This window comes from Trichosurus vulpecula, chromosome 5, assembly GCF_011100635.1.
Source record: "Trichosurus vulpecula isolate mTriVul1 chromosome 5, mTriVul1.pri, whole genome shotgun sequence".
Taxonomy (NCBI): domain Eukaryota; kingdom Metazoa; phylum Chordata; class Mammalia; order Diprotodontia; family Phalangeridae; genus Trichosurus; species Trichosurus vulpecula.
Window position 1 is genome coordinate 264701759 of NC_050577.1, and position 17611 is coordinate 264719369.

Sequence of the window (17611 nt, forward strand, 5' to 3'; positions counted from 1 at the left end):
CAGAGTCTGGAAGGCCTGGCTTCAAGTTTGCCATGTATTGGCTACTTGGGCAATTCATTTAACTTCTCAGTGCCTCAGGCAACTCTAAGACTATAAGTTTCAGAACACTGGTAGATTTGCACTGTAGGAGTTTCCTCTCTGGGAGTTCCCTCCCTTGAAGACATCACAGGTACCCACATACACACACACAGAGAGAGAGAGAGAGAGAGAGAGAGAGAGAGAGAGGAGAGAGATTCCCCCTAAGTCCCAAGATGAACTGAAGCAGACAGGAGGAAGGTCTCACCCTGAGCCTGTAACTTAGCAAGCTCATCGCTCAAGGAATCATAGGATTCTTCAAGATGCCTCTTTTTCAGTTCCACACTCTGCATATACTCAGTCAGGGATCGGATTTTGGCCTCATGCTGGTGAAGGGGAAGAGGCAGTGAATCAGAGACAGAAGAATAAGGGTAAAAGCAGAGATTCAGGGATATATTCTGAGAGTTCAAAAGTTTTTCCCAACCTTCCTACTACAGCATCAGTCCTTTGCATTTTGCTATGTACTCTCATGGGAAAACAGTACTTCAGACACTGTCTTTAGAAGCTACCAGCATAGTTGTTTAAACTCTATGAACGTTCAGTTTATCACCCTGAATCCCTATCATTTCCCTCTGCTAATGTTCCTCTGGCCTCAGGTTACCATAAGATTTTGGCTAGAAGTAGGAAGCAGTGAATTCTTCTATAGCCACTTTCTATATCCCCTACAAAAGACCCTCAATCTTTGGCCCCTCACCTGGGAGATGAGCAGTTGACAGGAAGAGAGCTCTCTCCCAGTAACCTCCATTTTTCGGTGACATTCAACCTGGAGATTCTCCAGTTGCCTGCACCGCTTAACCACAGACTTGACTTCTGACTTGATCTTACTGATGTAGAGTCGGGCCACAGTGAACTCCTCCTCGATTGCTCCACTTATTTCCACCGGCTATGGATCAAGGAAGGAAAAAAGAGACCATAATCTGTTTTACCTGTGGCTTTCTCCTTAAAGTCACACCTCCCTCTCGTCTGCTGTAATGTGCCATTTTTTCAGGTGGCAGTGCAGCTCTTCTGTTTTTCCTAGATTCCCTGCTCAAGATCCAATACTTTATAGTAGCCACCTACTGCCTAGGATGTGAAATCAAAACTCCTCAACTCAGCCTTTGGGGATCTTCTGCCAACCTCTCCACCCTCCTATTTACCATGTTAATCTTTCAACAAGACTTCATTTTGCTATGGAGTTAATATTTCTCACAAACAACTTGATCCAGCCCTGCCACTCTCTGTGCATGTGCTGTTTCCTCTGTCTCTGCTGTTCCCTTTCAAAACCTGACTCGAAGCTTACCTCTACTAGGAAATCCTCTTTTTACCCCACCCTGAACACTTCTTTAGTCTTCATTCTTTCACTAAGCAATTAGCCTTGCATTTGTCTCTCTGGTTTTTAAACAATTTTTGTTTCCTAGATGTATGTACTATTTGTCTCTTTTAGACTAGCATTTCCTTAAAGGTAAGAATTACATTTCCCCAGTGTCTGGTACCAAAGGCATTCAGATCAAAAGATCTAACAGATGTATGTACTTAATTTCCCCTAATTCCTCTCACCCATCTAAGCAGAAAATTAGAAAAGGAGAGACCCCATCCCTCTTACCAGTTTGATCTCTCCATTGCCCACAATGACACTGAATTCACTCAGGTCCTTCATCAGTCCATTCAAGACCTCAGCAATTCTCTTTCTCTGATGGCCACTGACTTCTTGTAGCCTCTGCAGCTCAGACTCCAGGGACAGCATGGTAGCCTAAAAATAGTCACCACCATCCTCAGAGTCATTGCCAATATCCCCTACTTCCTCCCCCAGGACAGAGCCTCTCCTTCCCTACATAGTGAGATCTTCTTGGAGTTAGACCCTCTGATATGACTGGCATTAGAGAGAGACGAAGAAAGGGAACTACAGTAAAGTCGTGGAATAGAAGCAGTACTAGAGAGAGTGAGCATCAGTAACCAAGGGACTCTTTAGTCCACATATGAAAGCATGAAACCAAATAATATGTAATGATCTCTTTAGAGGGGAGGGAAAGGGGCTTTAGTTTGGGGGTGCACAGACTTCTTGACTGTTTGGTCACTTACCACCTTTTGTGACAGTTCATCCATCAGCAGCTGGTTCTGCTGACTCTTTTCCTCAACTTCCTGTGATTTTTGATCATAGTTGACTGCTAGTTCCTCTAATGCCTGCAACACCTCTTTCACCTCATCCTTGGCTGCATCATTCTCTGACTGCAGATGACTCAGCTCCTGCTGAACCTTCTCATTGTCACCTCGTGTGGACACCAATAGCTAAGAGAATGGGAAATCAGGTGTCAGTGGTAATCTACTCTGAGTTACCAGTTCCATAGCTTTCTGGCTTGGAAAGGTGGAGGCCCAAGTTTCAGGGTTATTAAACTGGTAGATTGAGGGAATGTTATAGATAGAGGAGTATACATAGATTTCAGTAAGGCATTTAATAAAGAATAGTGATATTTGTGGTCTAAATGACACATAGTAAAGTGGACATGGTTGCATGAACAAACTTAAAGAGACATGATTAATGAATCAATCAGAAGGGAAGGTCTCTAATGCAATACCTCTGGCCTTGTTTTGTTCAACATGTTGACCAATGACTTGGATGAAGGTAAAGATGGCACCAAGATTTAAAAATGGCAAAGCCTAAAGGAATTGCAAACTCATTGAATGACAGAACTAGAAATCAAAAAGGTGTTGACAAGTGCAATAGGTCAAATTTCATAAGATGAAATTGTATGGGGTAAATGTAAAGTCCTCCATTTGTGTGGTTGGAGCAGTAGCAACTAAGGGCCTTCCATGTAGTTGAGGCTAGTTTCTCCTAAGGCCTTGCCACATTGGCTGGGTTAGTTTTTTTCTAAAAGGCAAGGGGGCAGTCCCTGAGAACTGATCAGTCCAGGGGACAAAGGCAAGAACCTTCTTGGTCACCTGGGACATAAAATAATCATCCCATAAATGCCCTATAGACTTGATGGATTTTCCACTGTTGTGCCAGTCAAAACACCCTTCTGACCAGAGATGTTTCCCTATGGAGACAAAGGGAGCTTGGTCTACCTAAACCAGTATGGTATCTTTTATAAGTATCCTTTCCATGCTTTGGCTAGGTAAATTTGCTTTTGTTCAATCCAGTCAACTCTGAATCACCAGACTGGCCTGAGTCAGGCTTGCTCCACAATAATTGGTGATAGTTGATAGGATTTGTATCAGAATGATCTTGTGGTCAAAGTGGGAAAAGGGAAAGCTATAGAGAAGAAGAACCATGAGCAAAAAGATGTCCCAATACCACAGTATGGCACCTTATGACTGTCACAGGCAAATACTCTACATGGGACAAAGTGGGTGCTTCCACTGACCTGGAGAAATTAGCCCAACGGATGCTAAATGATGTTGTTGTAGAAAATAAAGATAGCACCTGGAAGAGCATTCCCTATCAAGGGATGCTTACTGTTAACAGTGAGATTGCAGCATATGGAAAATAAAAGGAAATTATCCCAGTACATTTAACAACTATAGACAGAGCTCTTAGTTTTTAAGAACTGTGATGGACTTAATATCAGCACCAATAAAAGGAGCAATGCTGAAGGGAATAATAAACAAAAGACATGTTAAATCCTTTTAAGAGCAGGGCTATCACAAGAGAATGGGAGCAGAATCAAGGATACGAATTGGAAGCATCACAGGCGGTTAGAAAGCTTTATCCTAGTACCATTACTCTTGGAGTGATCTCCAGAAGGGGCAGAGAGTGGAGTGGGCTTTCCCACCAAGGAGCTTGAGAAGTTTTAAAACAACAACAATAAAACCTGGTGAGTCACACTAGTTGAGGTCATAATTCAATCCAGCCAATTTGGAGACACTCTCAGCAGCAGAGTTCCATCCACTTGGTTGTTTGGTTTTTTTTTTGGAGGGGAGAAGGCAAGGCAATTAGGGTTAAGTGACTTGCCCAAGGTTACACAGCTAGTGAGTGTCAAGTGTCTGAGGCCACATTTGAACTCAGGTCCTTCTGACTCCAGGGCTAATGCTCTATTTTCACTGTGCCACCTAGCTGCCCCCAAGTTCCATCCACTTGGGAAGCTTATAGAAGACACTTTTGCAAAGTCTATTGAATCAGAGGTCCTAGATGCAGACCATCCTTTGTCCCTTTTTAGGTAGCTAAGATGGAGAGTTGTGCTTACCTGGCCTGTAAAGATGAATTCCTATTGTAAGCAGCTCCCCAATGGGGATCTGCAAGGGAGGGGGTGAAATTCCTAAAAGAGATGGGTTTGGTAGACTAGAGCTATGCCCAGCTGCCATAGCCTGCCATACCGGATGACTACCAGGCAAATAAACCCTCTCTTACAAACCTCTATGCCAGTTATGGTGGTTAGGGTCAAATGGAAATCCTTGGAGATGCCCAAGCCATGCTGTGGAATTAACACCAACTAATTCCAGGTCCCAGAAGGGGTCAAAGCTATTTCCTTCCTAGTGATGGAGATGAAAGGGGCCAAGTATTTTGCTTCACCAGTTTCCTTTATAATTATCCTGGCTGATTGATAAAAAAGACAAATGGCACCTGGCAGCTTTTGGTCTACAACTACAGTGAGCTGAACAAAGTTATCATCCCAATTGCTGAGGAAATTTCTTACCCTGTCAGTGGTCAGGTAGCTCAAGCTGACAATGTTTGCTTTGAGGCTTTGCTTGTATATGTTTTGGAATCATTCTCTTCTTCTAGGTATGTGTCTTGGGCATCTCTCTCTATAATAGCTCTTCATTGTAATTGTTTATTCTTCCAGTCTTACTTCCTGAATTGAGACTTTGTTATAGCCTGGCTATGCTCTGGGCCCTGTTTGGTCCTGATTTGTATTCTCTAGGATCCTGATGCTGCTTTCTCCAAATACTTCAAGGAACATCTCAGCATCTCAGGCTAGGGAACTGTAAACATTCCACATGTCCAGAGTGGTCCAATCTAGGATGAAGTCTGATCACTGCTGTCCTGGCCTAAACGTTGCAAGTTCCTTCTATGATTTGGGTCTGGGTGACACAACTATAGGCTTGCCCCTGGTTGAAGACTGCTGCTGGGCCCAGCCCTTCAGCTAACTGGAAGATTAGAGGTTCATAGCAATAGAACTGAAAGTTCCCTGTTGGTTGGAGCTCTCTGACCTCTGCTCAGTTGCAGGCCTCAGACTGGCCTGGAGGATGAATCAAAGACCTTATTCAGAAGTCAGAACCACACAGCTGCTCATTTCTGCTCCTGTACTTGACCTAGTACATAACCCCAGATCATTCCTTGCCCTGGTCCACCACTCCTACTCACAGGTCTCCTCCTGTCTATACTATAACTATGACCTAGATCTGGAGTTAGAGTGACAGAGCTAGCAGCTAGCTCCTGTTCCTGATTCCTGCATAGTGTAGACTCATCCCGGTGGGATCCAAGATCGCTGCTTTCTCCAGTAGCAAGGCCCAACTCAGTCCTTTCACTTAAAAGCTTCGGGCAGTCCTTTCTTAGCTGGATCCCTATCCTAGTACCAACGATATCTTTTGTCTCCTTCTACTGACCTGGGCTAGAAAAATGACTCACTGTGGTTTTTCCTTGTGTTTCCTGACCACATCTCAATCCAGAGTTCTTTCTAGGTCTTTATTGAAGTAGTTTGGGTGGAGGGTGGGGAAGTTTGGAGCTTGGCTTTACTGCTTCCTCTATTCCACCATTTTTGCTGGTCTCCCACCAGTGAGTAGGACAGAGTTCTTAACATTGAAAATGTCTTTTTCTCTATTCCTATGGCTAGAACTAGCCCTGGGACTATGGCTAGTATTAACTTCCCCCGGGAAGGAGTTCAGTATATATCTACCATACATTCCCAAGGCTACTTGAACTCTTCCCTCAAACTGCTACAATCTGATGGGCAGAGACCTGAAAAAGTCCTCACAGAAAGTGCTACCATGTTGATCACATAACATTGACTAGACTGGAAGAGGCCATAGTGACAAAGGTCACAGAGAAGCCCATGTAAGAGACAAGGGGTGAGAGATCAACCCTAAGAAAATCCAGGGTCCAGCCCATTCAGGCATGTCTTGGGGGGAGTACAGTGTATGGGGAAACCCAAACGATTCCAGGCAAAATACAGAATAAGCTACTCATCTTTGATTTTCTATGATCCCAAAAGAAAGTCCAGAGGCTTATTGTATTCTAACTTTTGAAGAACCCACATTCTTCACCTAGGTATCTTGGTACCTTCTATTTACCAAGTCACCCACAAGTCTGTCCCTTTCAGGTGGTGCCCAGAACAGTAAGACCTAAAGTGGGCCATCCACCAATCTCCTCATGGGGCCTTATGACACTTTGTGGCCCATGTTTTAGCGGTCTCTGTCTATAAAGAGCAGGCTGATTATACCGTAGCCTTTGGCAGATACCTAAAAGTGGCTAGACCAAATAACCATTAGCCTTCTGGAACTGTCTCCAAAATCGCCACTTACTGTGCCACTTTTGGAATGCAATTTTTTTTGACTATTTGGGACTCCAGTTGTTACCATTAATTATCCTTTGTCCAGAGTTGGGTGATGAAAGATAGTTTGTCTAACAAGATGGGTAGGGTAATGGGGTGGGGGTGAGGGAGAAGATCTCTGTTGTTGAATGGAGATGATATCTTCAAGGTCTTGCTCTCTCAGTTCTCTAAGATGTTAGGACCCTTTATGAAGAGGTAGCAACTCTTCCAGAGGCTAAAACTTCTAGTCTCACCCAATACCTTATTTCCTTTGCTAGCCAAATGATCCACCCATGAAGGCCTCACTTCCGAAAAACATCATTCTGCCTAGTTGATCTCTCTAAAAGGAAGCATTCACAATTGGACTTCAGGTGACATTAATGTAGTAATAGGTAATATCCTGAGGGATGGGGTCCTAGCAACTCCTCTCAGTGGGCTGAGCTTCAAGCCTTAAGGCTAGTATGTAAGAATCTTGGGGGATAGGTTTATTTTCATTTGTACTGATTGTTAGGCAATGGCCACGTGTCTGTCCAAGTGGTCTAGGTGCTGGAGAGAAGGGTATTTGATAATCAAAAGCTCTCCCCTTAAGGACCAGGACAGCTGAAGGAATTTTTGTGATACTGCCAACTACATACAGTTGTTTGTGGGGGCATGTCAGCACTCACTGAGAGACATATGCCCTCTACTGGACTAAACAACCAGGTTGATGCCATTATGAGAAAGGCAAGAGTTGGGAAGTGAACCCATTACCAATCAGGACCTGGGGGTTGTGATACCTTGTTGTCCTGAGCCAGGGACCAGATAATTCTCCCAACTAAAAACAAGACAACTACTTCTGCTCATTGGAGCCCCTCATACAAATCAGAATGCCAGCCTACCATGCACTGTCCTTGACTTGCCCCAACTGGCAAATTAGCCCTCTTCCTCCATCTTAGAAGAAGAAGCTTGTTCCTGCTAAACAACAGCATTATCACACCACTGAGATTAGTGTCCTACTTTAGATAAGCTATATCCTTTGCTGAATTAGCACCATCCTATGAAGGAGGAGTGTTCTCTGGTTTGGAAGTTTCTGGGATCTAACCTCCAGGAAAATTTACCCCATAAAAATTACTTTTTGACATTCTGATTGACCCTCTCTAGCCCTTCTTTATTCCATCCCTGGTTTCTCACCCTGGCCTAAAGGTTCCTGCCCCTCAGAATCTAAACACCCTGGGCAAATAGCTCAGGTTCTTCTCAATTAGATTTCATTTTTCCAGGTATGGTTCAGACAACTCCTTCCCGGAAAAGGCTTATAAAACCAAATGGTGGTATTATTGCAAGGTTGTCTTGCTTTCTAACAAGGGAGAGGTAAAACTCTTTCTGTAGAACTACAATGATTTCTGTTTACCTAGAAGAAAGGGGATTGTGGACAATCCTGAGTTCCTGGATCAATAAGAGGAAGAGCCCTCCTCTCAGGGCACTCCTAGGGAGGGGGATGTCCTTGCAGAGAACATTGAGGAGGTAGTAGGTGGTGTTTTGCAAGTCAGGCTACATGCAAGAGTGTAATGAACTCTTAGTTACCTTACTTGGGTAAGGGCCTGTGATAAAGATTAACAAACATACTGGAAACATCTGCATGGTAGCACTGATGTTCCTGGTACTGTTTCTGCTTAGCATCACTGCTTTACATCCATCAAGAAATCCACTGTGAAGTGCCCCTAGTTATCACCTGCCACATAACACATCTGGGACTTGGTCCTCTGAATCAGGGAATCAAAAGCCTGGAGTTTCTGATCTTTGTTTTCCTTCATATTAAGTCACTTTGGCACTATGCTCCTTCAGGGGACTACTGTGTTGCTTGCCCTTTTTTTTTTTGATCCTGCATTTGTTTTTGTTTTTCTTTTATCTTGACTAAGTTCCTCCTTCATTGATACTTGTGCCAGGCTTCTGAAATCTCTAAGGTCAGGGTTGTCCAGTAATGGCCTCAAGTCCACTATAATGGTAGAGGGTTCTTTAGAACAGTAGTTCCAAACTCAAACAGAAATGGAGGCCACTAAACCTTACATAAGGATCTCTGCAGGCAGCATATTGCCATAGTTTTAAAATGTAATGTTATCTATGCTTTATTGTATTTTTACTTATTTTATTAAATATTTCCCAGTTGCATTGTTTTTGTTTCTTTGTTTTGAGGCCACACTGGGGAGTGTTGCAGATTGCTGTGGCTTGTAGGCCATATGTTTGGCCTCTGCTCTAGCAGACCTGGAGGATCTTGCCACTAAGGGGTGGGATGTGGCAAGAACAATAACTACTAAAGCCCTGCAACACAGGTTATGATAGTAAACTGTCCTTGAGACTCGATTGGCCCAAGCAATTAAATCTTGAACCTTTCTGATAACTTAGGGTATAAAATGGCCCATGAGGAGTCACTGCCTATCAGACTTGATATCTGTTCAATTCCCATGCAAGTGAGTCCACACACCCTTCTGCCATAAGCATTTCCATAGAGTCAGGAGGAGCTGTATATACCTTAACCAGTACAATGTCCTTGCTGCATATCCTTTCCATGGTATGGCTAAGTAAGCCTCCTTTTCTTAACTGTCAGATGGTCTACAAGTATGCCATGTTATCCCAATCCTAAACCCAAAGCAATAGACTAGTCTGAGTCAGGGCTGGAATACTACATCTTGGGTTTGAAAAATCAATTGCATAATTCCACGTTGGAATATCATATAGAAAAGTATTCCATGTGAAAAAAACAATAGGGGTTTTAGTAGAAAGTAAGTTCACTATAGGTCGACAATGTAAATTCAATCTACATTAAAAGATGCAGTAGAATCCTGAATGAGACTCATGACAGTCTGACTATATTTTGCCATTGTCAGACCACATCTGGAGTATTGTATTCAGTTTTGGGTCTCACATTGTAGAAAAGGCATTAAAAAGCTGGAGTACGTACTCCAGTGTTCTGTAAATCATGACATACAAACAGCAGTTGAAGGCATTGAGGGAGATGTTGAGCCTTGGGAAGATAAGCCTTAGTTGTCTTCAAGTATTTCAAGGATTGTTATGTGAAAGAGGGATTAGACTTGTTTAGCTTGACCCCAGGGAGCAGAACTCACAGTAGTGGGTAGAAGCTGCAGATGTAATTTCGATAAAGAAAAATTTCCTAACTCTTAGAATGGGCAGTCCTCCTCCCACTACTGATTCTGCTGTTTAACCTACAACCTTCTCTCTGCCCCTCCCTTGTAGGCACAGGCCTCAGTATTTCATGGCTGCCGGGATGGCGCCTCCCAAGACTTCAAAAAACTATATAGAAAAACCCAAGGATGTGTCTCAAGGTCTTTTTGGTGATATTCACAAACTGTTCTTAAGCTCTCTGAAAGAGAGGAGAATACTAAATACATGGAGAAAAATTATGAACCTTATTGCATCCTGCCAAAGTGACCAAGAAAATAATAACTACTAACCCATAGGCCTACTTTGTCATTTCTTCAAAATCCATATAAAAATGGCACACAAGCATCATGAAGATCTGTATATGGTATGCACCCAAGGTCCTTCACCATCCTTGTGGACAATCTCTGGATAGTCTCAAAGTTATCAACATCCTTCCAAAAATATGGCATTCGGAACTGAACACAAAACTTCAATTGTGATCTAGCTAGGATGAACTATAGAATCACCATCACCTTCCACATACTCCAAGGTTGGTCGGTCTGTCTGTCTGTCTCTCTCTCTCTCTCTCTCTGTCTCTTTCGCGCTCTCTCTCTCTCTCTCTCTCTCTCTCTCTGTCTCTTTCGCTCTCTCGCGCTCTCTCTCTCGGCAATCTGGGTTAAGTGACTTGCCTAGGGTCACACAGCTACTAAATGTCTAAGCCAAATTTGAACTCAGGTCCTCTTGACTCCAGGACTGGTACTCTATTCACTGTGCCACCTAGCTGCCCTAAAAGATCTCTTTTTCGGCTGTCCTATCACATTGTTGACTAATGTTGAGCTTCTAGCTCACTAAAACATCCAGCTCTTTTTTTTTTTAATGCAAACTGCTATCTAAACAGACTCCTCCATCTTGTACTTCTGACAATTCTTTGAACCCAAATGTAAAACTTTCCACTTTTTCCTACTAAATTTGTCTTATTCGATTTTTTTAAAGTAGAATGTGCTACGCTGGGCAAGGGGTGGGGGTGGGGGTGTGGTAGTGAGTTCCCTATCATTGGAGGTCCTCAATGAGAGTTGGATGACAACTCAAATGTGTTTTAGAAGGATTCCAATTTTGACTAGATGATCTCTGAGGTCCTTTCCAGTCCAAGATTCTATGATTCTCAGTCTAGTTCTGGTTCTGAGACTGCTGACAGAGCCAAAAACCTAAGAGAAAGAAGGCTTTTTGCTGGATAGAAAAAAGTGTAGCTTAGATGTATTAAGTCAATAGGTATGGGGTACTTGGGCTTTTCGAAATGTGAATAAGAGAAGCCCCAATAATTTAATAAGTTCTCAGGGTTATTCTCCCTGCATAGAATGTCCTTTCTCCCTTCCTAATACAAATAAGGTTTCTCATGCTTTCCAAGAAAAGAAACATTCAAATTCCCCTGCTTCCTTGTCTCCTCCTAACCACTGGGAAATCCTCTGAATTCTAATGGCCATCTTTACTGCTGCAAATATAATTACCTCTTCCTGGTCCAACATTTGTTGCTTAAGTTTTTCCATCAGTTGACTCTGCTGATTAATCTCATCATCCTGTTAGAGGCAAGGGGGAGAAACAGGCAGAGAATGAGATTTTAATATTTCTCTCTCAAGAGTTTATTGAAGATCTGCTTTAGAATTACCAAAAGTGGAATGAAGCATTATGTGAGGGAAGGCTCTAAATAATCAAGAACAATCTTTCTCACCCCCACCCTCCATAAGAAGCCTCCTTTTTAGCATCTTTCCTCTACTTTGTGCCTCTTTCCTCAAATCTCTCATTTCTCTTCCCATTATATCTACCTTTCCAGTCCCCTCCCTAGTCACCTTATCATCTAGTTGCTTATAGAGACGCCTTATCTCTTCTTCATATTTCTGTCTTTCCTCAGGAGCAATTCGAACCACAATGGATGAGTTGTCATTCACTGGTGTCTCCTCACAGGGCTCCCCTCCAGGGGTTGATTCCTCCCCACCCAGACGCTCTGTCTCTGGCACGTTTTCTCCTGAAGAGGCAGTACAGGAAAAGAGGTTAGGGATAGACACATGAGTCTGAGATACCCCCTCCATAAAGAGAAGCAAGGGACATCCACAGAGACCTCCCTCCCAAAGAGAAATACCCCCACTTTGACTCTTTTACTTCCTGCCACCAAATCTTTCTTTGCTGTCAAAAACTTACCTATGTTTTGCCCCAAAGAGAAAGACCCCTTTTCCTCACAAGGAAATCCCTCACTCTCACTTAGGGATTACCCTGTTTCCCCTTAATATTCTCTCTTTGAGAACAGAGGCCTCCCTGACCTTGCATGTCACCCTCTTGAACAGGGCTGCTCTGGCTCCTCTCCCCCAAATGAAAGTTCCTATCTGACCATCCCCACCTAAGGGGGTTTCTTTCCCTCAGGGTCCTACTCTGCTCTAACCATTTCGCCACCGGCTCAGCTCAGCTTCCAGCTTGGCAATTGTCTCTTTCTGTGCCTTTGTCTTCTCCTTCTCTTTCTCATATTTCTTCTTCCATTGCTCAGCAGTCAGTTCCAGATTCACTGAAGCAGTGTTCTTGATGGTCTTTGCCCTGGGAGAAGAAAGGAGGAGAAGAAAATCAGAAGGCCTGGGAATTGAAGAGTCAGGATAGGAAGAATGAACTGAACTAGGAGAGTTCTGAGGGGATTGCTGAGGGAGAAAGGACAGGCTTGCCACAGACCTCTGTCCAAACATAAGGGTAGATTTGGTCTCAGCATCATTGTAACTGGATGGTGAGCAGCAGATAAACATGGTTGTCCGGCAGTTCCCTCCCAAAGAGTCCTGAAGGATCCTAGTCATTTTGCTGTCACGGTATGGAACGTAGCTTTTCTGGGGAGAAGTGAGACTGAGTGAGGAAAAGAAATCTAGCATGAAGGGCAAGAGGGTAGGAATTGGGATCTGAAAGCTTGTTGAGTGAAGGATTGAGAGACTTGTGGAGAAAATCAGGAGATCATGGGATGGTAAGAGAGGGATAGAAGGGACACTCACTGTGCCTTCAGCCAGGGCAGAGATCACATTCCCCAAAGCTGACAAAGACTTGTTGATATTCTTTGCTTCATCCAACACTGCTCCCTCTGCCCCTGTTTTGCTGACCTGTGCAGGGAAAAGAGGATGCATGTGTCCTGAGAAGCTGAACTTTTACTCCCGGGGTTGGGGGGGGCAGGGCGGCGCGGTGTTCTCAGTTCTTTAGGGGTGGGAGGGATAGAGATCAGGTCTAAAAGAGACAGTTGGGCAGGAACAGAGAGGGCTTTTTCCTTTAGCCAGGCCTTCAAAGACTTTGATAAAAAAAGTTGCCCCTCTGAGATTGCACACCCCCAAACTTGCCCCTCCCTCTAACCTTCTCACTTCCTGCTAGATCCACGAGATAGAGCTTCCCACTGAGCTTTTGCTCAGTCTCCACATTTTCTTGCTTGATGTTGATAAGGAAAATGCTGTGGCTTCTAGAGCTGTGCTCATTCATGTCTAAAAGGGGTGAGGAAGAAAGATAGAGTGATAGATGGTCAGAAATGTTAGGCTACTTCTCATTCAACAAAACAGCCCCCTATGCCTCCACATCCTCTAGACAGAGAAAGGTCTTAGACGTCCTTCCCTTTGGGCTCAGTGTCCCTGACCCACATAGACAAGGGACTCTCCTTTCCTGAAGGACAAAGATGCCCCAGATTCCCTTCTGCTTCGTAGCTTTTTAACCTCAGAGAGAGGCACAGAGACAGAAGCAGATACACAGACAAACAAGTGCACGAGCTCGAGATCGCGCGCGCACACACACACGCTTCTTAGTTTTCCTACTCACTAGTGACTGCCACATGGCGGTTGGATTTCCCCTCATCGATAACATCCAAAATTTCTTCTGGGCTAGACACAAAACGTTCAGTGCAACCCTACGGGGTGAATATAGACATAAATACATTGGCCATAATACTTTCAGACACTAGATGGAAGATGGAACTTTTCAATCCTAAGGTTTTATAACATTCAGACAATTATAAAACTACTCTTCAATTTCTGACCTATCTAGATATTTGACCTTTTCAGTATATAACCCCCACCCTCCCACCACACGCGCGCGCGCGCACGCACACACACACACACACACACACACACACACACTCACAACGTCTGTCCTTCTAATACACGGGGCATCGATATTCTGAATCTTCAGACACTAACCTCCAAATTACCATTCTTCCTCCAACCCCACTCTCACCTTGACAAATGGCACCCGGTTCTTATCTTCATGCACAGACAGGTTTGTCTTGGTCACTGAATTGGGATGAAGAAGGATGAGACATGTAATCCCAGGTTCCCACTCTGCTTCTATTTCCCTACCATCCCTAACCCATACAGAAGTATTTTTTTTCTTTTGTGCTTTACAGGAAAGGAAACTTCCATAACTTTCTAGCTGTCATGAAGTGCCCCTGGAGGTCTAACTCCTTTGCCACTCCCCTAGAACTCTAGCCCAAGAATTACATGTCTTTACCCCCTCTCCCAAATTTGTAGTCCTTTATTTTTAAGATAAATTCTTATTGTTATCTTCTATAGCCTTTTAATTCTTAGAAAGACCGAGACAACTCACGGAGGTTATGGAATAGGGGGGAACAGTTGTACTTTGCATCTCTTCCCAAACTGCACTCAAATGGGATAGTAGAAGGAAAATTTTCTTATCATCCTCCCACCTTCCTCTCTGGTCAGTTCCCAAAGATTGACTAATACTCACCATCCAGAAGGTCACGAATTTTATCCAGGTAAATCTCAAAGTAAGAAACCTGGGTAGAGAAAAAGATGGGAATACAAAGAAAGGGCCTATGATTAAATGACCCTTCTCTTACTATTGATGGGAGAGACAGATCAGTGTAGTAAAAAGAATACTGAACTTCTACTAATGATTTATGTTTGAAATCCAACTTCAACATATGCAAGTGGTTTAGGCAAGTCATTTAATCTCTCTGAGCCTCAGTTTCTTCACTTGTAAAATGAGGGTAATAATACTTGCCTTACCCTCATAGGGATGATATGAAGAAAGTACTTTGGAATTTTAAAAGTGTGAATTCTCATATAGCTATTGCTTTATGTATCATGATGTAAAATGGTTGTAAGATCTCTAAAATCCCTTTTAACTCCAAAACTTACGAACTCTAGTTGTGATCAAGGGAATACCATATCAATTTTATGAATTCCCCAATCAACCTAATGAGATTTCAGGGTATAGGATTTTGTTTGGAGGCATCTGACAAGCCCCTTCCCAAAGACTGTGGGTTCCTTCATGAGAAGATACAGAATTCCAATAACTGGCTGACTGAGACACAGGGGTACAAATTCTGGAGGATTCTTGTGGAAATTACCCCTCTCTGTGGTCTATAAAATCAAGCCATAATAGCAGCTTCATTTCTCTTTCTTGGAATCTGAGAAGATAGTGGGGGGTGGGGGGTAGGAAGTGATGAAACCTAAGACCTTACCACTTCATTTTCAATGGGAAATGAAATTTTATTCAGTGGCCCCCCCAAAGTATGTTTAGGGGGAATCCAAATCACAAAATACTACTTTAAGTCTTACGAGGGACTCTGTAAGATTCTCTGGACAAGTAGAGAATGAAATAACCCCCAAAGCTGGTGCTGCTCAAGAAATCTCCCTTCTCTTGCTAGAAAGGTAAATTAGGGGATCACTTTGCTTAAGGATCATCAAATAGTTACCCCAATAAGCAACCTCAAGTTCCACAGAGGGAGCTGATGGGCTCTGAGTGCCTCATGTGGTTTTTTGCTTCTGCACTTCTATGGATCTTTTGCATCTTATGCATGTTTTGTGGAATAAAAAAAAAAGGTTGCTGTATACTTGATGCCCTTTTGCTGCACTGTAGTCCATAGGCTTCCTTGTATTTGAATGCCCTTTTACTCATTTTGGGGTGAACCTACACTACAGGCACAAGGTATCCCATTCATATTAGATTTTTCTGAAGTAGCTCCAGTTGGGAGCGATGAGTCAAGAAGAGAATGTGACCACAATGGGATCAGCTGCCAGGATTGTATCAGGTTTGTGTGAGGCCACAGTCTGGAGTGAAGGGCAGAGGTGAATGCCTGGGCTACGCACACTATCTACGTGTGGTTTTGGGTGAACATTTCCTTGGTGAGGAGGGGTAGGAAGAAGAGAACTATTTTTCCAAACCTAGAGAAGTAAATGGAGCTTCAGCAAGTTTGGACAAATACAGTATTTTTAACTAGATCCAGCTCTTTTCTATCTGGTCAGCTTTGCAAATGGTGAGGGATCAGAAGGAGCACTAATTCTGAAGTGAAAAGCAACCAGAAGTTGGGTTGAAGGCACTTAGAGAGAGAGCACATCTATAGCCTTCTCTGAAGGCAGCATGGCAGCTGGTCTAGTTATTCTAGAAATCTGTTTATATATAATAATGTATAATATAATATAAGTCTAGAATGAGGATATTTTAAGATTCCCATGTTGTTAACTTCATTAACTATTAATCTATATTCTGTAACTTAATCTAAATGTTAACTGTTAATTTATATTTTATAGCTTAATCAATCTTTATTGTGTGCCTATTCTACTTACATTTCCTCATGTAATTGCTAATGAAGTTCCTTTTTTAAATCACAGGGAGTTTGGGGGGAGTAGGTAGGAGGTAACTGAGAATCTCTAGAGGTCAGGCAAAAAAAGCAATGGCAATGATTAGACCAGGGGTGGGGAACCTGCAGCCTCAAGGCCACACTTGGCCCTCTAGGTCCTCAAGTGCAGCCCTTTGACTGAATCCTAACATCACAGAACAAATCCCTTTAATAAGAGGATTTGTTCTGTAAAACTTGGACTCAGTCAAAAGGCCACACCCAAAGACCTAAAAGACCACATGTGGCCTCGACGACAAAGGTTCCCCACCCCTGGATTAGACAGAGCTCATAGCTACAGGTCTAGCAGTTGAGAGTTAATTTTTAAAAACTGAGATTTGATCTCAGCTATGCTAAATTTCCTGTTCCGATAACAAGGAGAATTTGGAGAAGGAGATTATAGTGTATGTGTTTGGAAGGGGAGGTAGTAGGAGAAGACAACTTGTTGGAAAGAAGAAGGAACTGAGGCTTACCAGAGTAGAGAAATGTAAACTTAGAATATGAATTTCCCTCTAGTTTCATTATGTATCTGACCTCACCATCCTTTCCACTTGCCAAAGATATCCAGCTATTCTGCCATACTCACCTTGATGTGGAACTCAAGGTTCTCATCCATGGAATAGATGTGATTGAAGATATCACGGGCAATTCGAGGAATTATTCCCATCAACTGAGGGTCATGCAACTTCCCCTGGATGAACAGGAACATCACAAAGTCAGATTGAGTCATGGGAAGAGTGGAGATATTGGGATGAAAGTGCCCCCTACATGCAGATTATTTATATCAAATTGCATCAAATTGTATGAGTTCATAATACAGAGAAATATAACACAGATTGACTCACAAGTGATATAAATTAAATATAGATTTACAAACTAAATAGAGTGGCTGGCTCATTCTGCAATCAGAAATTTATCTCAAGTCTTGAGAGTCTGATAGTGTCACTAACACCTTAGTGGAGAAGGGATGTAGAAAGGAAATAGGGAGTTTCATTAAGAGACTGAAAAATGGAGTGACTTGGTCAATTACCATGGCAAGACATAGGGATAGATTTTGTTGTTGTTTTTCTAGGACAAAAAGAGGAAAACTGGAGGATGTGGCAAAGAGGAAATTTAGTCAGGCTGGAAATAAAATACTGTTCATTCAAAGTATCCTCAGCAGGTTCATAGATGATTCCTTTCAATCTACTGCTCAATCAGGGCATTGCACAATATACCTAGGTGTCTATCCCTCTCCACAAAGACAGAAATCTATTTTAAGGGGCTACCCCCTCAAAACTTCCAGGTCCTTTCTTTGCTCCTGCAAAGATGCTAGAATTCT

The 17611-nt window shown here is 42.9% G+C and overlaps 1 protein-coding gene across 4 annotated transcripts in view; it reads right to left on the minus strand.

Annotated features, from left to right (window-relative positions):
- The window catches only part of KIF5A (kinesin family member 5A), a 34646-nt gene that overhangs the window by 8553 nt on the left and 8482 nt on the right, over nt 1–17611 (minus strand). For all 4 annotated transcript variants that reach the window (XM_036760367.1, XM_036760366.1, XM_036760365.1 and 1 more), the window contains 14 exons: nt 16877–16981; nt 14397–14445; nt 13887–13942; nt 13473–13560; nt 13020–13144; nt 12671–12775; nt 12363–12511; nt 12085–12233; nt 11498–11673; nt 11159–11227; nt 2134–2340; nt 1658–1804; nt 770–958; nt 284–401 (listed from right to left, as the gene is read on the minus strand). In XM_036760367.1, the coding sequence (XP_036616262.1) occupies nt 284–401; nt 770–958; nt 1658–1804; nt 2134–2340; nt 11159–11227; nt 11498–11673; nt 12085–12233; nt 12363–12511; nt 12671–12775; nt 13020–13144; nt 13473–13560; nt 13887–13942; nt 14397–14445; nt 16877–16981 (1732 nt within the window). The remainder of the gene's footprint in view (nt 1–283; nt 402–769; nt 959–1657; nt 1805–2133; nt 2341–11158; nt 11228–11497; nt 11674–12084; nt 12234–12362; nt 12512–12670; nt 12776–13019; nt 13145–13472; nt 13561–13886; nt 13943–14396; nt 14446–16876; nt 16982–17611) is intronic.